Source organism: Phoenix dactylifera, chromosome 13 (assembly GCF_009389715.1).
Source record: "Phoenix dactylifera cultivar Barhee BC4 chromosome 13, palm_55x_up_171113_PBpolish2nd_filt_p, whole genome shotgun sequence".
NCBI classification, from domain to species: domain Eukaryota; kingdom Viridiplantae; phylum Streptophyta; class Magnoliopsida; order Arecales; family Arecaceae; genus Phoenix; species Phoenix dactylifera.
In genome coordinates this window covers 12,305,714-12,328,011 of record NC_052404.1, presented here as the reverse complement: position 1 = coordinate 12,328,011, position 22,298 = coordinate 12,305,714, and the positions used below count along the sequence as shown (strand labels likewise).

Sequence of the window (22,298 nt, the reverse complement as noted above, 5' to 3'; positions counted from 1 at the left end):
GAACTTTTGATCAAAGAACTTCCGATGAATTAATCATGCCTACTCATATTAAGAAAAAGCGAAGAAAAGAAATAACTATGCCTACCAACTTTTGAAAATATTAATATTTAAATCACAGAATAAAAGAATATTTATTGGGAAGGAAGAAGGGATCATACTACTAGATTGAGTTTTTTTTCCCCTAATATGATTTAATTACTAATTATATTGACCTAATGTTGAATATATGACTCAGGTATTCCAAACACTTGCGCTCGGAACTAACTACAAATGAAGGACGAGAAGCCCATTATGACTTGTTTATTGAAACATGTTGTTTGAATAAAACATAATGATTGAATGTTTGTAGGAATCCTGTAATATTATTGGACAAATGGGACAGTGGATAGACGACGGTTGTCGTTTATATTATTTTTACTTAATTTCACATAAAATTAATCCAGCAGCACTGACTACCTTCTGATCCTGTCCATGCGCATCCCAGCCCCCCCCGATTATAATAAGGAGATTGGTGCAGCCAACTCTTTATTGGCGACCGTGCAACGTCTATTTCTGGTCATCGAGGCCAGGTAAAATAGGAAGTATTATCATGAACTACTTATTCATGGTCAGATGGCCATGATTTAAATATAGATATATCTGGGTTCTTAAAGAAGTCTTTTCAGATAGTTTCTGAATGTGCATCTAATAGTTTTGATAATTATCAACACTGAATAAACGCTTGAAATCAATGCACCAAATCTTGATTTGATTCTAGGTGTCCTAGTGAAACCAGACTGCTGTTTGAGTGCGAGAGACCTTTTAGAAGGGTGGTTGTTTAGGAGTAGGCCCTGCTTAATTACTTGAAGCTGTTTCGTGTTTAGACAGATTACTGCTGCAAACTATTTCGTGTCAGATGAGGCTGATCATGATGAGTTGTTGTTTCTTGTCTGAGTTAAACTTTTAACTATTACTGAATTACCTTTCAGAAGTAAATATGATTTTTATTTGAATCTTTATTACTTTCTGAGAAAATCCTGCTAAGTCATTGTTCCATTAGGGTGGAAAGCACACCCTACAGCTAAAAAGCAGAAGTAGCTTCACAAAAGCAAGCACCCAAAACTTCCTTCAAAAGACTTTTTCGGCTGAGAGTTTCTCTTGTCTATAGATCCTTTCTATGTCTCTAAACTGGATGCAGATGCTTTCCTCCATCTGTCTCCACCATTCCTCAAAGTCCTATCCGAAAGATCCCTAGCGGCAGCATCCAAGTTTTAGACTCTTGCTCAAATTTTCTTCATCCATGCACAGTGCCATGGAGCCAAAAAGGTATTGGATGTGGAGTAGAAGGAAACTGGGCGATAGGGCTCTCAGCTCCCAGATCCCTCTCATCTCTGTGAGCTCTTCTTACAGCAAGTCGTGGGAAGAGCAAGCCTTTGCAGAAGACTCTGCAGGCCACTTAGGTGGCTGCATATGGCCTCCGAGATCCTACACATGCAGCTTTTGTAGACGAGAATTCCGATCTGCTCAAGCTTTGGGCGGTCACATGAACGTGCATCGGAGGGATCGAGCAAGGCTCAAACAATCTTCAAGCCCTTCCAGCGAACCCCTTGAGAATAGTCAGCATCATCATCTTACTCCTCGTATGCCACCAATGGGCACACAATATCCACCCCAGACTGGATCTCTGGTATACAACTCTAACCCTAAACCTAACCCTAATTGTGGTGTTCCAGAATCATCTCTCTCCCCTAAGATTTCAGCAGCTTCCACCCAAGAAAAATTGAGTGAGCACACCTCAAACTCTCCTTCCTATTCTGCATGCGTTGTTCGAGATGACCTGAAGGAATCCCTTTTCTCTACCACCGGACGCCCCAAAAATTCATCAACTAGTACTCTCCGACTATTTACCATCCCAGAATTAAAGCTTCGACGAGAAAGTTTGAGGTTAAGAGAATTAGGTTGTCGGGCACGAAGAGATCCACATGATGAGGATGAAGCCATCGGCATAAAGAAACGGAGGACCGATCCAGCCTCTCCCTTATTTGTGAAACCATATTCAGCTGACCCGCAACAAGTCAAATCCGAGACACTGAAATTTAGCCCCCGACCTGTTGAAGAATTAGATCTGGAGCTTAGGCTCGGAAGACCCCCCTGAAGTTAAGTAAAATTGCATATCCCTTGTGCTTAAATGAACATACTTCTTCCCTTTATGTTCATCCCAATCGTCTCCTCCTTAGTTTTTAATCTTCATCTTCCTCTGTTTCCCTCTCATCTTCAGTGAAAGGCCCTTTTCCATCTTCAGAGTGAATGCTTGAATTTTAAAGTTTCTATTTGGTCAAAAATTGTAACCATATCGATGTGCCGAATATTGGAATGAAATTTTACTTTCTACAAAAAAGAGTTGCTTGCATTTTTATTATGATAATATATAGTCTTCTTTCGTAGATTGTTTCAAAGAAAATAGGTGATCTTGCACCTGATCACAGCTTCTAATCATCATAAAACTAGTATCTTGTTTATTTTCATCCGCATGCTTAATGATAAAATAAGATAGAATCATGTGCAGATGTTCAATATGACATTCATCGTTTATATGAGTAGCATATGGAAATATTAAAATCTCCATGCAATATTACTTGTATCGATGTTTCTGCAGTTAGTTTTTGGATAATCCAACTTTTGGATAGGTGAAAGAGCTCACTGCATCACTAGCTACAATAAGGTAAGTTTCCATCTGCATCACTACAAGCATATGCTCATATTTTCTCCTCTAATTGGTGATCTCCTATATATCTAGACTCCAAATCAACATGCATGGTGAGTGTTTTAGCTACCCTTGCTTCTGTTCACTGATTCAGTCATCTTTTTTTTCTTTTCTTTTACTAGTAGATTCATATCTTTTTACACTAAGAAGTTCCTCAAAGAAAATAATTTTTTCTTCTTTTTTACATTAAGGACAAATAAAGAACAAGCTGTGAACTTTAATACCTAAAAACTGATATTATATATATCCTTTCCCAGGCTGATTTTACATAGAGAAGAATCTATTATCCTTCTGCACTAGGGGAGAACAAAGTGGATGGCTCGTTAGAAATTGTGTCTGAATATTATTTCTTGATCTAGGCCCCTGACAAGGAGCAAAAAACTCTCAACCCTCGTTTTTTTGGGAGGGGAGGTGGGCGCCGAAGGTGCGAGCAAGGGAGGGAGGGAGGGAGGGAGAGAATTTGATGCATGAAGGGATGAAACTAATTTGAAGTGCATGGGAAGCGGTGAATGCGGTTGTCTTTTTTCTCTCCCTCGTCCAACTGAGCTCGCTGACCGACATTCCAGCAGTAGAACTAAACAACATGCATGTGAGTCTGTTTTAAGACGGATGTGACCTGATGCATCAGTACATGGATTCCCTTTTTTCTGCAGTTTTACGGCATGAGACACATCTCTCTTCTCCATAAATTCCTCCTGTTTGCACCCGGTTATTTTTCCTTTTCCAAGGCCCCAAACCTACCCACCCCACGGAATCATCACATTATAGTATTAGCCCATCACCAATTCATGATACGAAGAGGAATAACCCCAACCGCTCTCTATACTCCTTTTCTTTCATCTCTTGCACCGATTAAAGCCCCTAGATCCAGACCTAAACCCAAACCCTAATCTAGCCCTTGCTCGCCATGCCAAAGACAGGCTTAATGCTTGAAGACATGCAGCGCACTAAAATGGCTATGGTATCTGGATATGCTTAAATGCTCGAGGGAAACGTCCAGTTTGACTTAATAGGTGGCATGCAGAAGATTTTATGATGGGTTGCAGGAGAATTTAAGAACATACCCAACAATTTCTTGCTATTGGAGCGGCTGTAATTGTGAGAAAGGTCTATAGATGGAGGCTTTGTTGGAAGGGTTCCAAAGGTGGAAGTTGCTCTCATGGTGTAAGAGGCTTTTGTTAAAAAAGTAGAGGAGATATTGGTTGCCTCGAATTCTACAGATTACCGAATCCTTGTAAACGAGGATCATTAAGGAGATCGAGGAAAGGCTTTGTCTTGTCTTGCGTTGGGATGTTGGCTTTGTGACAAATTTGGTCAGTGATGAACAGCTAGAGATGTAGGGAAGTACAGAGTCTGAGTCTCTTGAGTGAGGTGTTCAAAGCAGTGGTAGCGGGGCACATGGGTAGGAGGGTGTCGTTTGTGGAGGAGAGGTGCTATAGAATTCAGCAAAGGGAATAAGGACTTATGCCCTAGAGTTATGTGTGGAGAAGGGCCGCCTTGTTTAGGGAGCTCTGGAGATGCTGTGGCACGTTATACTAACATAGTGAAAGGTTTAATTAAAGTATGTGAGCAGTATATGGAATCAAGTGTACCCATCATTTTTTTCATTGTTTATCTGCTGCTTTGGACTACATACAAGTATACAACTGGACCAGTCCTTAATATATCCGCTAAATTAAGAGTTCAGATCATGCATGTTTTAGATTCTCTCTCTCCCCCTCCCTCCCTCCCTCCCTCCCTCCCTCCTTATCCCATGCATGCATGTAGTACACACAATCTTCATGATGCTCAAGCCCATATATAGCAACATATTGCATCTCTCTCCTCGATCGGATCCTAGAAAAAATGGTTTTGCAAGAAAGGAAGTATATATCTTTTAGTCGGCAATTGTACTGAAGGTTTGCACCGTTTTTCGACAGTTGTAGCGCTTGCTTGCCAACATGCATGTGTTATCAGTACCATGATGGTTAGGAACAGAAAATGCTAAAGAGGTCCTGGCATTGACATGATATGCAGACATACGCATGTCAACAAATTTTTCATGTCATCCAATATGGTCCATGTATGCCGGATGTCTTCCTTCTGTACGTCTAAATGACATGCCAATTATTATGCGCAAATGTTCAGCTAAGAGTTCCATTAATGATTTCGACATTGCAGTGCCTGATTCGTCCCATCAGCACCCAATTCTGGCATGTGTGGGGAACCCTGAATGAGTTTGTTTGTGTGGAAAAAGTTCATTGCGATCGATGGGATGGAAAGTCGAGATCCGAGGATATTTGGCCATGAATCATAAAAAGATTTGCAAAGATTAGATGATTAGTTCTCTTGTAATCACAAAACCCTGTAATGAATCATTCATGACTGCTCACATGAGCTTCTACATCATTAATTAGTTACGCGGAACAAAATAAACCACTGAAGAACTAATTTATAATTTTGTATCAGCTTAGTGGTGTGCGAGGATCCGTGTAGGTGAGTATTTATATAATCTCACATCGGTTATTCACTGGATAGATCTTGAGTACTTACATAGGATCAAGAAACCCAAATAATGTCTTTCGGCTAACCATTTTAGGTGAGATCCTACGTTGTGACAAATGGTATCGAAGCAGATCCAGCCCATAACCTATGTGGAATAAAGGACACTGCAACACGGATCCATTGGGGCTGACCATGGGTCGATCGTGATGCTTGTGATTAAATTTGAATGAATTTGAACTTTTAACCCGACAAGGACGTCAGGACTTAAACAGAAGAGTATGTGAGAACCTGTGCAGGCATGTATTTAGTCCCACATCGGTTACTCACTGGGTAGATTTTGGATGCTTATATAGGATCAAGGAACCCCAAGTAATACATCCTGGCTAGCCATTTTGGGTGAGATTTTGAGTTGTGACATGGTGGTGTCATCCTATATATGTTCATAGCATTCAGAACTTACATGGTCCAAGATACATGACATGTCTCAGTTAAAGCTAATATTTAAACTAATACTTCCATCATCATATAGACATATTTACTGAGACCAACATGTGCGTGGATGTTAAAGATTTAGCAGCGGCCACAGCACATGCAATATCTTCCCCGGGCTTATTCCCTAGTTAGACCGGTGATATAACCCACTAAAGCTTAATCATGTTTAGTTCCTTTTCGATCTAAGCCACTTGATTTCAAAATTCAGACTAACTGCTCGTGCAAAATTTAATTTGATCGATCTACCGCCTTGAACTTGGCTGTCACGGGTCTCGCATACTCTTTCTAAGGCCATGAAAATGTTGACGGCACAAACGAGTCTTGTTATCCGACATCTCATAGTCAAGATGAGCACATAAGCTCTATAGCCCATTTCATTAGCTTCTCTTATGTAGTTTTTAAACTACAGTTTGAACCATTGTTCTTAGACCCCCTCCTATATATTATAGCTGGAAAATTTAGTAAACAGTACTAATTGGTGCATGTATGTTGAAGAACATATAAGAGCACTGCAAGGATGGTATGGGAGACATCTAGTGTACGTGTGCATGTTCAATCTAATGAGCATATGCATGCCACCTTTAGAACATTTGAAACTCCTAAATTGCTGCAACAAGCACACATTTCCTAAATTTTCTGTTTCTACATTTGCCGACTATGATAGGGTTTTATAGAATTTGAAAAGGGAATTAAAAACAATTATTGTCTTCTCACTACCAAGAATCTGCCCTGCCTCCACCTCCGTCCCTACAACTACCATGACCATCGTCACCATAAAATGGTCGTCCTTTTCCAAGTAGGTGCCTGCAGATCATACAAGTAGTTTCCCTTCTACCCCAAGCAATATGCCGGCAAACAAGAATAAACTAGGTGCTGTGTTAGCGTAATCATGTAGCTCATCTGTCTTAATAATTCTTTCTTGGGTCAAAACTATTGAGAAGGAGATACACGAGGTAGACATTCTCCAATCATTTAATCCCATGCAGGGCCATCCAGGCATTCAACGGGAAAGTTGAATTAATCTGCTTCTTGGAAGTCTATCCGATGGGTTGTTTTATATGGAGAGATCAAGGATAACATTGACCATATAGGTAGGGCTGTCATATAGGTAGGTCAGCGTAGTCCGGGCTTGACCCGGTCCGATTTTGGCTACCAACTGCTCCAAGAATCCGAGGTCGGGCATGTTTTCCTGGGGAGAATGCTGTGGGTTATCTTATCTTATCTGGCTCGCATCCTCGTCGCTGCCTACGTCTTCAAAAAAAAAAAAGACAAATCTTCCATGATTTCTAATTGTGACTAAGACTGCGACAACACCTATTGGAGTATTTTGTTTTTTTGACTCTAATGGCAATGCTTATGTGAGACTAATATAAGCTGTCGATGTACCCAAAAACAAAAAAAACAAAAATGTTCTTCAGAAAAATCATGATTTATATAATGGGCTCCAATGCTAGCTAGGCCAGTGGTCTCATAAATGAATGAATACTTGTATGGTTCCGGCCCACCAAATTAGTCTCGCTTACAATAAATGGGCAGCCCAACTATCTTCAGATTTCAGAAGCTTATGATATTATGAGGCGTTGATAATACCATGGAAGTGGTTTGTGAAGGAAAACAAGAATGAACAGGCTCAAAGTTCCAAGAATGATGTCGTAGGAGATAATGATGCACTGCCGGGTTCAGATGGAATAGGTCCATTTCATAGGCATTAACGTTTTGGGCAGGGAGGGAGGCAGAGAGAGAGAGAGAGAGAGAGAGAGAGAGAGAGAGAGAGAGAGATGGACCACAAGAGTTTCTCAGGGCGCCAGAGTTCATTTAGAATATATGATTTCTAATAATACCAAAAATCTTGGGACTACAAGATCTTTGGAATGTGAACCCTCCGAATTCTTGAACCACTTTGGCTCACATGGAAGTGACCTAGCGAACAACTGAGTTGGCCATCCAATTACGTTTAGAAATGATGCGAGTATGGAGCATTATCTACATGTAATTCACTTCACAAAGATGTTTACAAACATGCTAGCTTTTTTTAGTGGTTATTAGTTTCATCTAAAGTAGTGCCACATAAACGTCTAATGCCCTGGATACGTTTGTCAAGCTTCATTCTTCCAGCTTGCACTGAATTGGTTGGGTTCATTCCAACTCCACCTCTCGTACCTTATCCACCATTGTTGCCGGGGGATCGGTGGGTGCAGGATTTATGGATCGGTGGAAGAAGGGTAGTTGAATCACATCCTCTTAAATGCTACTGTAACAGGCAAGCATACGGCATGTCTTAGCAATGCCCATGCGTCAAACCAACACATTGATGTATAAGGTGGATGCTACCCACCATTTACACACAAAAAACAATGCCATAATGTCATTGTTTCCTCTCTTTTAACCAACGACGAGAGAGCTCGATTCTCCCAAGTGCATGTTTTGCACTGTCGAAAGCTATGCATGATTGGATGGATGATTTCGAAAAACTCATTATGTTGAAAATTTACTCCAAGAAGATTGTTTGATCTGAATATTTTTACCATTGTTAGAGGGCTCTTGCTAAATTGCCTAACTCAGCGCTCGGCTCTGTTAAAGAAGTGAGCTTAATATATAAGTAAACTTGATCAAAAATCTGAGCTCATAAAACATAAATAATAAATATTTACATATTATCTTAGTTTTTGTCACACATTAACATATTTTATGCAAAGGAAAATACATCTTAGACTGATTAATCTGCTAAATTATATTTCAATCATTAGATCAAAACATTAGAGATTAGCTCATCCGTGTACTGTATAAGCTGTTTGCGGACAACATCAATCTAACCAGCGCCAAGTCATTTCCTATCAAAAAAAAAAAAAAAAAAACACTAGGGCCAAGTCACACTCCATTCACGTGGTTAAAGTGATTCCCGCGCCTTTGTTCCCACCCACCTAACCACACATGTAACTTGGCAACCCTCGCCGGAACCAGCGGCCTTTTTTTTTTTTTCCTGCACCCACGCATGTACGGTCCCTTGTGTGTCCTGAAGTAAGTCCTAACCGTCCGGTTGAAGATAAAATTTTCAGATCTCTTGTCACCATGATTATTAGATTCTAATTACATTCTTGTCTCTGTTTATATATTCATGCATCCTCAAATTAGCCGGAAGAACCAACCAATCAAAATTCGCAATGATACTAACACGCAGCTGATAAGAAGCAGCCACTTGGCGGGCCAATATTGTACGGCCGAACTCATATATTATAAGTTCCTTATGGTTAGCCGTATCCTAATTAGGAACCTCAATGATCACTAAAATTCTACAAATGTGATAGATGAGACGTCATCCATGTGTAAGACATTCACGCTTGATATCTAGGTTGTACCTAAATTAGTCATTTTGGTCGACCCACGAGCCCTAATTCTTCGGTGGCACATAATCTTCTCCACTCAATCAATTAAAAAAGAGAAACCTATAAGGTGAATACACACAAGACGCCCTAACAGACTCCGAGAGAACCTTTTTTTGTTCCTGAAGCACCATCTTGACTTAGGCATCAGAGAGTCCTTTGTCTGATACGCTTCGAACAAAAGATTTCTTCATTTGTACTATTTCAGATCGGATTCTATCCACCTAACAAGAACCCCGGTAGGGATTGCTCACCCTCTCTGATCCCGACCGGAGCAGCCCATAGCTGAGTTCTCCAGCATCGTCGCGCTTCTCATCGCAGTGCCTAGGACGGACCATTCTAGGAGACAACATATATGAGTGCATAATATTTAATATTAAAAGATATATTTTAATATATATTTTGTTTTCGTTTTTTGCTTTTTTGGTAAAGTATTATATTTTTACTAATCTTTTAGTAGAAAGGGAGAATCTTATTTGGGAACGATCTGCCAGATCTGGGGGGATAAGAGAGTGCTGGAGCTGGAGAGAAGGAAAAGCCGGAAGCATAAAGGAGTCAAGGGGGCGGGCCTGATGTCTCTATAGATTGGAAAGTCTTCTGAGCATGAACCATATTAACCTAACATCAGCAGTAACAATCTGGTAAGAATAAAATATAGATCACCGTATTGTTATTTTGCTGACCAAGAGACCCATGGGCTGGAACCTTCCAGACCTTTACTAGAGAATTCCTGCAGAATATTCTCAAAGCTATCCAAACAAATGCTAAGATCCAGTTTTGTTTTTTTTTCTATTTTTTCTTTTAAACAGAAATATAGAATCCAATGCAGAAAATATATTTGGTTATTTGATTTCTATTTTTTTAGATAAATTTTATTATTTTTAGAAAAAAGTAAGAGTAAAAATTTTAATCTCCATATTTTTTAAAGTGGCTTTTGTAGGTGTTGATGGAGAGAATATTGATCATTCCGACCTCGAATAATCCCAACCTCTTTGATCTCGGGCTTAACCAAAGTTATTGACCTCAGCATTGGCCGATGTGCCATTCTGATTGGTCTTGCCTAGGAGTAACGCCAATGGGCATCAATGGGTTGTGATTATGGTCCTGAAAACAATTACAAGAGCAAAGACACCATCAACGCGATTATTGCTACTTGACGATCGTGGATAGCCATTGCCATGCGGTCAATGGATGATTAGTCATTGCCGTGCGATTATGGCACTGTTCGATAGATCAAATAATGAACACCGTTCTTATCTTATATATAGAAATGACAAGGAGACCCTCAGATAATCAAGACTATACTTCTCTACATAAACTCTTTAAGCATCGGAGGATCTTCCGCCGAAAATCTTTCGGCAAGTGAAATTCCGCCTTCCTCCTTGGTTTTTATTAATCTCAACACACCTCGATTCCTGCCAACCTATGCGTGCTTCGGTTCCAACAAACCTCAGCACACCTTAGGTGGAGATCAACTCCAACCTGGAATCTAGCAGCAATAGGTGCCTACAAGTTATTAACGACTCACATTGCGCTCCGTAGGCCACATCCTATACAGGATGCATAAGGAATTAATGACATCCCAATCAACAGAGTTCCAATGTCAGTTAGCCTTTGTTGTTTTGTTTTTTTTCAAACATGACACAAAAAGGGGAAATATAGAGAAGTCAAAATTAACGAAACCAAGAACTTTGGAGGTAGCTATAATCCATAGAATCTAGGTGAACCAGTCTCACCAACTCGGACGGGAGACATCAATGTTCATGAAAAACAAGAACATATTTGCAACCAGCCAACCAATCTGCAGGAGAATTGGCTTCTTCGAAGATACGTTCAACTCTGAAGTACTGCAAATGAGATGTAAGCTGCAGAATATCATCAAGCAGGTTGGACTCTGTTGTCGATCATAAAGCTACTGTAGCATTTTTCCGGGATAGCCGGTAATCGGGCTATGAGGGCAGATTTGAGTTTGGAGCAAAATCAAGAGGGCATTCCCGTACTGTTTCAAGCCGTTTCAACCGGTTCACGGAAATGTCATGGAAGTCTTGAATGAAATACCATTTTCTCCTCCCCTTCTCTGTGATACAAGAAGGTGGTCACGACTTTTCGCATCGACTCGTCTGATACCGATACGAGCAGTTATTTAATCCTTCAAAGTTTTAGTTGCATTAGTCTTTCAGACCAAAAGAGGTTCTTCTTCTTCCCCTTTTTTTTATTAAAAAAATAAATAAAGACCTATCTTCCCATAAAATTGGCCTGAAACGTGAAGTCCCGGAAGAGGGACATGAGACATCACCTCTGAATTTATATTTGTTTTATAGGTATTTTTGGTCCAATAAGAGTGAAGAGGAACCAGTTACGGTAGAAAAGGCAGGATTCTGGCGAGATCGGAGGTCGGGAAAGATTTCCCCTTTTTCGTTCTTCTTCCCAATATTAGATTATTAGACTGTCGGGGGCTTCCCCCATTCTCCTATTATTTATTTCTTTTCGCCCCTAATTCAGTTGGTGCGTTCGGATTCCAAGAAGAGAGGAGGAGATGCTACAGAGATGGAAAGCTTACATCTTTCCGGCGGCCGACGGCGGCGAGTACCGGTGGCGTCGGATTAAGACCTCCCTCGTCGTCCTCTCCTTCGTCTTGGTCTCCTACTACGCCGTATCCTCCCGGCAATTCTGGTGGAGCGGCCCTGATTGCGCCCAGGCCAGTCTCCGCTTCTCCGGCGGTCACGCCCCGACGAATCTCTCCCACATCGTGTTTGGCATCGGGGGTTCGGCACGGACGTGGCAGCGGCGGCGGAGGTACACGGAGCTGTGGTGGCGGCCCGGGGAGATGCGGGGCCACGTGTGGCTGGACGAGGAGCCGCCGGAGGGACAGGCGTGGCCGGGCACGTGCCCGCCGTACCGGGTGTCGGCGAACGCGTCGCGGTTCGGGGCACGGGCGGCGCCGGCCCGGATGGCGCGGATCGTGGCGGAGGCGTATTGGGCGCTTGGGAAGGAGGAGGAGGAGTGGGTGCGGTGGCTGGTGATGGGGGACGACGACACGGTGTTCTTCCCGGAGAACCTGGTGGCGGTGCTGGGGAAGTACGATCACCAGGAGATGCGGTACGTCGGGGCGTCGTCGGAGAGCGTGGAGCAGGACGTGATGCACTCATACGGCATGGCTTTCGGCGGAGGCGGGTTCGCCCTCAGCCGCCCGGCCGCGGCGGCGCTCGCCCGCGTCATCGACGGTTGCCTCGACCGCTACAACTACTTCTACGGCAGCGACCAGCGCGTCCAGTCCTGCCTCTCCGAACTCGGCGTCCCCCTGACCCGTGAACCCGGTTTCCACCAGGTAAAGTTTCCCTTTCTTTTCCCTTTTTTCCTTTTGTTTTTACAAAAATCCCGTTATTCTTAGTTGTATCCCACGGCGGAGATGAAGCGGATTGATAGCATTACGCGGTACGAATTATTATTTCTTGGGTTTAGGTAAACTGGGCCTGTGCTTTCAAGAATTCAAAGGCCGTAACATTTTCTTCGTATATAGAGGATCGGTTTAACAAGTCGGCAGCAAACTTCCAGCTATCGCCGCATGGCAATCTCCATGTCGCTTGGGCGGTTTGTCCCACATTCCAAGTCCAATGACCATTGTCTGTGTACCCTGCACGAATTCCGTGTTCTCATGTCTACACTTTTTTGACTTTTCTGCCACGTGGCACGTCCTAGTTTTATGTCCTTCTGTGCAGGTGGCCTTGCCTCGTTCCCCAGCACAATTACTTGCGACGTATCAGAAAAAAACACAAGAAAAAACCAATACCATACGTTACATATACGTAACTTATATTTGTGGTGTGCTTTGATGTGCAGGTGGACATCCGAGGCGACGCGTACGGGTTGCTCGCGGCGCACCCAGTGGCACCGCTGGTATCATTGCACCACCTCGATTACCTGAAGCCCATATCCCCGCGCGGCCGCACCCAGATCGAGGCGCTCCGGTCCCTGGTGGACGTGTCCCGGTTCGACCCGGCCAGGACTATTCAGCAGTGCTTCTGCTACGAGTCGGGCCCGGCCTACAACTGGTCGGTGTCCGTGTCCTGGGGCTACGCGGTCCAGTTGTACCCCCGGGTGCTGGCCCCAAAGGACCTGGAAGTCCCGCTCCAGACTTTCCGCACCTGGAGAAGCTTCAGCAACGGGCCCTTCACCTTTAACACCCGGCCCCTCAAACCGGACCCCTGCGAGCAGCCTCTCATGTTTTTTCTGGACCGGGTTCAGGACTCGGAGGCGACCGCTGCTACGATGACCGAGTACTCCAGGAACGAGTCCGAGTCGGGTAGGCGGTGCGACCGACCCGGCTTCGATGCCGCATTGCAGGTGGAGGCTGTTAGGGTCCTCGCCCCCAGGATGGACCCCGCCGCATGGAGACGGGTACGTGTCCTTCTCGCATCTGTCCGTTTCGTAAAGATGAAAAGAGAGCGTCAGAAAGATATAGAATGCTTCGCGATCTGACGAGAGATGCGTCTCGTGGAGGACGTGATCTTTTTGTTGGCTAAGGGACTCAGTCGGTCCACCCGAAGGACGACACGGAAGTTGGAGGGTAGCACTGGATCCACAATTAGATATGGTCCGGTGACACGGTACCTTGTTGACGTTTCACAATGGATTAATACCGGCCCCATTTGGCTTACGGGTGGAAGTAACGGAATGTTTAAAAATTCTCATGCCGGATTGCTGTTTTGTAATTGACGAATGACGCTGGCTGACCATGTTTTTCCTTCTTTTTTGCGTCAGGCTCCACGGAGGCAGTGCTGCCGAACGCGATGGACCGGGAAGGGGAGGGTGATGGAGGTTCGCATAAGGTACTGCGACCCAGGGGAGATCACATCGCCGCCGTAGATCTTTTTCTTGGGATCCCAGCGACCAGTTGTTATAACGAGAGGAGCTACGTCTAATTTTAGCTAGTGAGGTGGAAATAAGAGAGACAGAGAGCTGTTCCATTGTCGTCTCTCTGGGCGTGGGAGAGGATGGCAAATGTATAATACAAGGGTGGAGGATATATTTTTGACCAATCTGATCTGTCACTACTCTCATCCTTTACTATATGTATGATAATCTTCATATTTAAGCAGCGTTAGGTAATTCCATCAACAAAAAAATGTGAAGAATATCGTTTACTACCAAAATGTTTGCTAGGGTGGTGGGATTCCGTCGAACACTTTTTATTATAGCGGGGGGAAGTTCCAGATCCCACAAATAACTTTGTTTTGCTCAACCAGGTGGCGCGAGGTGGCAACATGTGCAGGTGGCGGCGGCATGCATCCTTACACTGCCAAGCATCTATTCGGGTCCCCTGCAATTGTGTCCGACCAACCCTTATCTGCTCCTCTTCCCAGGACCGCAGCTCATGGGGGCAAAAGTGGTCGCAGAATTGAAGCAAATAGGTCCCCATTCCCAAGCCTGCGTCCAAAGTTGCTCGTACGGCGCTTAAACCACAATTAATTGCATGCGTGCAGTGATGGACGAAGGATGGGCATGCAATTCGTTTGTATCTTCGCAAGTAATATAGGCATGTAATGCATCCTTCTCTGAGGAAGTACTAAGGATAAAGTTACAAGGAAAGCCTAGCTAGGGAGAAGGAGAGATTGAAACACAAACGGTTTGAATTCATTTTGCCCGACTCAACTGTCAAAGATAACGCAATGAAGTCTAACTTTTCCCGCGCAGATAGAACAAAACGTCTTCAATCATTCCGATGATGGCGGAGTTGAAAGCAATAAGCCCAAATTTGGAAACCTTGAGTCACGGCATCAATTTAGCTATGCAGCCTCTACATCTTCTAATAAGAGAGAATAACTCGAGGCCATTGATTTCCGCTTGCCAAAACAGTTGGGCTCAGATATATATATATATATATATTTCTTTTGCTGTATAGCAGATGGAAATATAGCCACATATACTTTGGGTGAATATTTTCAACAAAGTCAGAGAAAGATCTAAATTCCGAAGAATTACAAGTCGGCAGATAAATTAGTTCAACTACTTGCTGTGTAACTAATAACATGTCATTTTCTCAAAACAGGCTAATAGTCACGAATCACAACTTGTTTGAGATCCACTAATCACACAGTTTAGATTGATCAATATAAATTAAGAGGTAATCGGAAGAGATACTCCAAACAAAATGACCAGGTAATTAAAACAAGAGGAATATCCGGTGGTAATTGAATAACACCTGGCACGAAATCTTCGATAACGCCTGATTTCCATGTACCTAGTTGGCAGGTACTATCAGCTACTAATTACCCATGTTAAACAACGTGGCAGACACTTTTCCTCCAAAGGTACATAGGGTGGCAGATGGTACCGCGCCCACTTTTTTTTTTTTTTTTTTTTTATACCTCCGCATCCACTTTTTCCGCGTGCTCCATCCTCTCCTTTTTTGCCTTTCTTCGGCAAACATGTCCCATTCTCTGTGCCGGGACATGTTTACCACAGTAGATACAATATTATTATAGCAATATTCTTATATTGTAATAATATCATTAATAACTATTGTATGTGCCAAGATATATTTATCTATTACTCGTAATATTATAGTTTAATTTGGTTATGGATATTGCCAAATCCGACCTGCCGATCAACTGCTCCGTTTTCGACTATTACCCCTAATCTCGATCAACTGCTCCGTTTTCGACTATTTTTCTATGAAGAAGTCTCGCAACAAGTCCTTAGCAGAATGATTACTGATTTTCAAAAATGTGCAATGTTCTTTTACAACCACCAGTTGTTTTTTTTTTTGCATATACAGTCATACATCATATATAGCCGTTTGAGTAGGAACATCCTCATTGATGGTAATCAAACTGTTTAAGCTTGTGAAGAAATTAAAACAATTAATGATGCACCGATCCTTGGGGCTTTGCCTCAATATATTTCCACTAAGCATCAATTGCAAAGTAATGTCTCCCTTGTCGCATTTCCAGTCGTTGGGTTCACCCTGAGTACAGAATACATTATTTTTTTATGTTCTCAGGAATGGAATTGAAATTATTTCCAAGATGCATGCAAATCACTGATTACAAAAATGCAGTACAGAGTTTTACCCATCTGCAACTTTGCAAAGGTATTCCCGTTGGTCATCTCTCAGTGGAACATCAGTAAAATCTGAAAACAAAAGGATAATCGAAAGTAAGCTTCACTAACTTTAGATTACAGTCTAAGATTGAATGTCACAGTTACATGTTCCTAATTTGTTATCTAAAATACATTATGATCACAAGCAACTAGCTGGGACAGAAGGGTTTCAGTTAAATATGAAAAATAGGAGCACGAACCAAAAAAGACAAGTGTCTCCCACCAAATGTTCAAGGAAAAATAGCAGCTATACGTTCTTTTGCTTCTACTAATTTCAAGCTAGATGAAGGTGGATGATATGCAGCCAACTGACCAGGTTGGGCTGCAACCTGCTGTCAGCCTTCTAGCCAAAAAAGGGATTCTGGTTCAGGGTGTGGCAAACAAGCCTGAACAGGATCATAGGTAGAGAATTTTAATTCAAGGGAGGACGGACATCCAGAAGAAGTCCATCAGGAACCAAATAGTGTTGCATATCAGTAAGATAACGTCAACTAATTCAAGACACCAGGGCTATACAACAATCTTATACCGGACATACAGGAAAGGAATGCCTGTAATCACCAAATTCCTAATTTTGATCGGAGCAGGAGCAAGGTTCTAAGAGGAAAAAGAAAACCACAATATTTGATTTGAGAATGTGAATGTAGATCATGAAGGAGATAACACTCAGTTTCCAGGTTTTTGTCCATGAATCAAATTGAAGCATCCTCCATATTTTCTTTTTCTCAACCTGAACTGTTTTTCCCCCTTGCTATGATAAACAGCTGGTTAGAATCAATATCCGCAAAAAAAATAAAAGCAAAAAAAAAAAAAAACTTTATCTTATAGGCGAGCAAGGGATTCCAACATAGAATGTAGTTGATATTCTTAAAATCAATGTCAACTGTCATGTGATAGTCCATGTGGCTTCCTGCTTTCCTCTGCCATTCATGTAAGCTGTGACCAAGCAATCCTGTCTCGCCAATATAGATCACAGCTATCCGCGTTATGAATAGAATACTCAAAAAGGGGCTCTGATGTTGAAACTATGTTTCAGCATGGAAATTCAAGTAGATAAGTCTTCTCCCATTGCAGATTATAAATTGACTAGATAACAACGTGTCTAGTTAACATCAGGATCTATCAACAATTCCTCCAAACAAGGACTGTCTTAATATTCATACTACGAATATTTCATGACTGGTTTAGTTTCGGTACAAGGAGGTCTAGTAATTAAGTGATTTAGGTACTCTAGGTGGTTGGATGGCTTTTCATGACTTTTGTTGCATTGAGTAAGACATTGATAAACAACTAAAAATTAAAAGGAGGAGTGGAACTGTTCTTCCACCTAACAATGACAGATATATTGTGCCTTTTTGTATGTTTTATCAGCTTCTCAAATTCTCTCATAGTAATTTCTCGACGATTAACAAAATCAAAGTGCCAGGGAGTTGATTCTGCTTAGGGTTTTTGCAATGAATACATCTTATTTGAATATGTATTTTTAAGCTAAAAAAACTGCGCTTTAGAAATCAGATTAACGAGAAATAGAAAGAGCCTTTACATGAAATGGTTGCAGAAACTAGCAGTTGGCACCAAAGACCGATAAAATAACAAATAAAAGTTTCATAAAGACATGGATGCACATACACATGCACAGGAGGATGGGGGTACATGTGCACATATATATCATTATATCCACAGAAGATGGCAGTGTATCAACTTATCTTTCATATACAAATGAACATGGAATGGGAAACAAAGAACAAAGTAACCACTAAAATATAAAGGGACTCAAGCATGCAAATTGTGTGATTAAAAAACCACCCACAGGAGAACAAAAGCTTGGATAAGACAATTACTAATATTTGTTACTCGATAAATTTTGATAGGGCACTTTGCCATTTGTGTAATGAGTCTGAGCATAAGCATGCCTTGGGGATGTCTGATATTCAATCTGAGTTACTTTTGGAGTTTTTTTTTCTTTACAAGCCTTGCTTTTTCTTGGCTTCGTACATCTAATAAACAATTTCCTTGTCTTGTCTATACAATGTACATTCCAATTTTTAGGGTTAAAAGTAATGCTACAAATTCGCCTCTTTGTTGCACTTTGGCTTTATAATTAGTATTATAAAGCCATTCATTTCTTAAAGTATACAGAAATAAAATAAAATACTTAAACCCCTTGGGTTATTTTGTATGGATCAACTCTGAAACATCATTGATGTTGAAATTTACACCAAGAAAAACTAAAACACATAATGACATGTAAAAATATGATTAAATATATTCCACATGCTGCTGAAGTTTCATAAAAGATATGGTCAGAAATGGCAACAGCCACCAGAGAAAAAGTCAAACAACACAAGGTATTTAATGTAATTCCATAATTGAGTGATTCAGGAAACATCATCTGCAGATGGAAAATTTCGTTTCATAAATGCTTTAACAAAAGGCCTGGAAACCAACATAAAAGACATGGTTGATGTCATGAAGATCGAAAAGGTAAAATTCTTTCAATGTTCAAAATACCTGCTCCATATATGACAGATCCCTTGAAAGATGTGTTGCCTGTAGCAAGTGCACCTTCAAGGTTTGCATTGCTGAGATTTGCCTGAAAAGTATCATGCAAGAAAGTCAATAGCACAAAAAATGTGGATGCTTTTATTGTTGCAGTCAAACTTTTGCCATAGGTTGCCTTTCACTAGATCTTATAATGTTAAAATTGTTTACTTCAGCGGCAATAGGTATCAACTCAGTCTGATCTCAATAAATAAATTTCTGTGAACGGACATATTGAATAGTTTCAATTATATGAAGTGGAAGTTATTATATATTTTTGTCAATCTTACAATTGTAGTGACGGCAAAGTCAGGCTCTCAGTTAGCATATCACGGCATGCATTGTATGGCTCATACTCAAAGTCCATTAGTTGCATAATTGCTCTGTTTCAATCAAAACTTTGAACAAATAATGATTGACAGGACTTTTCTGTTTCAAAGTTTTTACATATTTTTTATAATTCTAGATTTTATAAAAATAGTATGACTCAACGTGCAATAAAATTCTTTGGCTTTTTACGACTTCCCAAGCAAATTCATTTTTAGAATTCAATATAATAGTGCTTGTATACTAATGAAAGAGGTTTGAAAGAATGAATAACAATTTTCTTGTGATGAGATATATAGGTTTTGTACAAAAAAGTATCCTTGTTACAATCACCAAATAAAGGAAAAAGTACCTTTGTTATATTCGCCAAGGAGAAGTCCGCACCTCTGAGATCGGCATCAGATAGATCAGCACCTGAAAATGTGGCTTCAACGTGATGTCTGACTGCTCAGCAAAATACAAACTTCATACACTTGGGTGGGCATATAACACGCGCCCAGTCACTCACATCAGTGAAGGCCGCGCTATGCCACCTGTCCTTACCCTAGGAGTACTACTTTAGCAAAGCCAACGGTAGGTTGTAGCTGGTGTCAACACAAATGATGACTTCTTGTTCATATTTCTCATACGCACCAAAAATATCAAATCCCACCTAAATTCAACCTGTCCCTATACAACAGTATGGTGCATTCTGCAAGTGTCTGGCTGGTTCTTTATGCTACAAACATCCTATTTATAAAATCAATGATCAATGACAACAAATAATGGAAAGAACAAACACATTTGCAGGTAACAAGTTGAGATTCTATTTATGATATAAAACAACTGTTTCATTAAATTCCGACTCTTATTTCAAATCCAAACCCTGTGGTAGCAGCAGCTTACAAAAGAACTTTAAATTCTACATAGTTTTTATCTAAATACATCACAACCATATGTGTTCTTGCGACTGATACTCTCTTAATTATATGAGAAGAGGAAGAACCAACCTGTTAGATCGGCATCGAAGAAGCTTGCACCAATAAGCTTAGCGCCTCTGAAATTAGCCTGCCGCAGGACAGACTACATTGAAGAAATAACAAAATTAGAAAATCGGTAGTTCTATAGCTATCAATCCTCTAAAAATGCCAAGGAACAATTGGAACTGTAAAGTCAAGAAGAGATTTTAAAATGAAATAAAAAAGGTATCTTTTTCGGGCACCGTTTTAAAATCTTGCTTGACGAGGTTCTTGCCGCTGAAATCTTTGCCGGTGAGATCCTGCCCCCTTGTCACTTCAGCTCCGTACGGGCCTCCTCCCTTCCGATTCCAAAAATATACCCCAAAAGAAGATGAAATTGTTCCAGAAAATCACTCTCTAAATGAGGCAGGGGGTGTACGGCAGCGGAGCTTAGGAGGTGATGAAAGAATCGGAGCAGAGGAGAGGAGAACCTTAAAAGCGACAGCAGGGTCGGCCAAGAAGAGGGAGGCAGCCAGGAGAGCAACGGCGCTCGCTTTGCCCAGGCCTTCTCCAAGCACCGGCGGTAGCGGTAGGGGGTGGACGGGCAGCGGAGGGTTCTTCTCATGCCCCTGTTATGTTTGCGAAAATATCAAAGAGGGGAGAAGATAACGAGAAGAGGAGAGGAGAGATGACGAAATTTAGTTACGGAGGGGCGTCCAGGCGGCGAGAGCACATAATGGTCGGAAGGAAGCTGCGATTTTGAGCCAAGGCGGGGAGCAGCGGAGAGGCGGCAATGCTTGGTGGTGGGAGTAAAGATGGGCGGAAGCGGGATGAGAGCGGCCATTGGCATGTGGAGGATGCGGCGGTCTCTCTCCCACGTTTCAACCTCGCTATTTCTTTCGCTAGAACGATCGTCGCTTTCGCGGCCTTATCCGGATCCCGGAATGGAAAAGCGTCCCATCGGGAGAACCCGTGAACGCGATCGCGTATGATGATCATGCCGCATCAGGGACGTCACCACAACTCCAAGAGGTAACCAGAGGACCGCGTCCATGCGAATTATTGGATGCTTAACGTTGTCCTCGGTCGCATGCGGAAATCTTCGTGCAATTCCCGTCATCGTGGAGTCGAAGAAATCTAAGCATGATCTTCCTTGAAACCATCAATGGATAATTAATTTTATAATTATTCTGAATTTCAATTAGTTACAATCAGATCATTCAATTTTTAAAATATTATAACTATTTTTTTAGCTATTACTATGGTTTGACAGCCATGAAGGAAATGATCACATGCTACCAGGGAACGTCTAATGGATGATGATGTGGCGTGAAACGGGCAGACGAAGAAAAGATTGCTCTAAACTTTTTTTTCCTCTTCTTTTCCTCCTCTTCCGGCTAGAGTTATTGCCTTCCATTTCCCTCCACCACCACCTCCTCCAAAACACTTGAACCCCTCATACACCACCACCACCAGCAGCAGCACATCCACTACCACTAGCTCCAAATCCTAAGACATGCCCACCACCGCCATTAAGATTTGTATGGCTACAAACTCTTCAGCCAAGCAAGACAAGAAAGAGGCTTCTAGGAGGAAGGTTGTCTTTCAATCTCCTAGAACATTCTTCTTGCTTATCTTCTTTGCCCTTCTTGTTTCTTTATGTCCAGTGGAGGAGCCTATCTACTATAACAGAATTAGGGCATTTGGGTCGACTAGAAGCAATTAGGTTAAGTATGCCCTAGACATCGGGCATGAGTGCTTTGTTTTTATAATTATGTTACTTTATTTTAAGTTTGAAATCGGTTCAAACCTGAACTGTATAATGATTTCTCCAATGTTGGAATCTTATGACATTCTGAATATAGAACGTTCATGTTTTTGTCCTTTCAGGTAATTTGAAAACCCATCATCACCTTGGAACTACCATTAACTCATGAAGAATGTAAAACCACTAGGAAAAACAAGTTACCACACAATCAATATGATCATACAAGTTGTCCAGCCCAATTAAGGATGTGTTGCCGATAGGATACTACTTACCGACGGGGATAAAGAGATCCTTTTGCACCCTTAATCGTAGATGATAGATTAAATCATTCATTTTCAAAACATTAACCCTTCACTTATCAGGATTTCAGTCACCTATATTACACTCTAGGGCCTAGAAGAAACCACAATATATCTCTTTTTCTGCCTCTGAGTGTTGAGCCTCATGCTACCTAGACTTTGTTCAACCCCCTTCTCGAAAAGCCATATCTTGCAAACTTCTGTTCCTATATTTCCTGCATA

General features: G+C 41.7%; 3 protein-coding genes across 6 annotated transcripts; 2 read left to right on the top strand and 1 right to left on the bottom strand.

The window, feature by feature from the left end:
- The first annotated feature begins 1,046 nt into the window (after nt 1-1,046).
- LOC103716778 (zinc finger protein 10-like) lies at nt 1,047-2,423 on the top strand. The gene has a single exon (XM_008804934.3). It carries the CDS (start codon nt 1,280-1,282, stop codon nt 2,132-2,134), a length of 855 nt encoding a protein of 284 aa, XP_008803156.2. The 5' UTR covers nt 1,047-1,279; the 3' UTR covers nt 2,135-2,423.
- An 8,409-nt stretch (nt 2,424-10,832) lies between these two features.
- LOC103716754 lies at nt 10,833-14,194 on the top strand. 2 transcript variants are annotated; one of them, XM_008804895.3, is made up of 5 exons: nt 10,838-11,289; nt 11,421-11,492; nt 11,602-12,427; nt 12,940-13,497; nt 13,861-14,194. In XM_008804895.3, exons 3-5 carry the CDS (start codon nt 11,636-11,638, stop codon nt 13,963-13,965), a joined length of 1,455 nt encoding a protein of 484 aa, XP_008803117.1. In that variant the 5' UTR covers nt 10,838-11,289; nt 11,421-11,492; nt 11,602-11,635; the 3' UTR covers nt 13,966-14,194. The 2 variants fall into 2 exon arrangements, with proteins under 2 accessions (XP_038989052.1, XP_008803117.1); XM_039133124.1 differs by having other exon boundaries at nt 10,833-11,289; nt 11,421-12,427.
- A 1,662-nt stretch (nt 14,195-15,856) lies between these two features.
- On the bottom strand, nt 15,857-20,955 carry LOC103716753 (thylakoid lumenal 15 kDa protein 1, chloroplastic). 3 transcript variants are annotated; one of them, XM_008804893.4, is made up of 8 exons: nt 20,716-20,951; nt 20,501-20,638; nt 20,273-20,368; nt 20,061-20,133; nt 19,424-19,485; nt 18,715-18,796; nt 16,173-16,233; nt 15,857-16,066 (listed from the first exon to the last, which is right to left on the bottom strand). In XM_008804893.4, the coding sequence occupies exons 1-8, from the start codon at nt 20,857-20,859 to the stop codon at nt 16,015-16,017; spliced, it is 708 nt and encodes a 235-aa protein (XP_008803115.2). In that variant the 5' UTR covers nt 20,860-20,951; the 3' UTR covers nt 15,857-16,014. The 3 variants fall into 3 exon arrangements, with proteins under 3 accessions (XP_008803115.2, XP_026664128.2, XP_026664129.2); XM_026808327.2 differs by lacking the exons at nt 15,857-16,066; nt 16,173-16,233 and adding an exon at nt 18,356-18,639 and having other exon boundaries at nt 20,716-20,955; XM_026808328.2 differs by lacking the exons at nt 15,857-16,066; nt 16,173-16,233 and adding an exon at nt 18,373-18,595 and having other exon boundaries at nt 20,716-20,955.
- Between the last annotated feature and the right edge of the window lie 1,343 nt (nt 20,956-22,298).

Coding starts and splice junctions, on each gene's coding strand:
- LOC103716778 (XM_008804934.3), top strand. CDS start 1,280: ATGCACAGTGCCATGGAGCCAAAAAGGTATTGGATGTGGAGTAGAAGG.
- LOC103716754 (XM_039133124.1), top strand. CDS start 11,636: ATGCTACAGAGATGGAAAGCTTACATCTTTCCGGCGGCCGACGGCGGC. Junction 12,428..12,939: donor GTGAACCCGGTTTCCACCAG/GTAAAGTTTCCC, acceptor TTTGATGTGCAG/GTGGACATCCGAGGCGACGC. Junction 13,498..13,860: donor ACCCCGCCGCATGGAGACGG/GTACGTGTCCTT, acceptor TTTTTGCGTCAG/GCTCCACGGAGGCAGTGCTG.
- LOC103716753 (XM_008804893.4), bottom strand. CDS start 20,859: ATGCCAATGGCCGCTCTCATCCCGCTTCCGCCCATCTTTACTCCCACC. Junction 20,134..20,272: donor TCAAGCAAGATTTTAAAACG/GTGCCCGAAAAA, acceptor TCTTCAATGTAG/TCTGTCCTGCGGCAGGCTAA. Junction 16,234..18,714: donor ATCTGTCATATATGGAGCAG/GTATTTTGAACA, acceptor TTTTGTTTTCAG/ATTTTACTGATGTTCCACTG.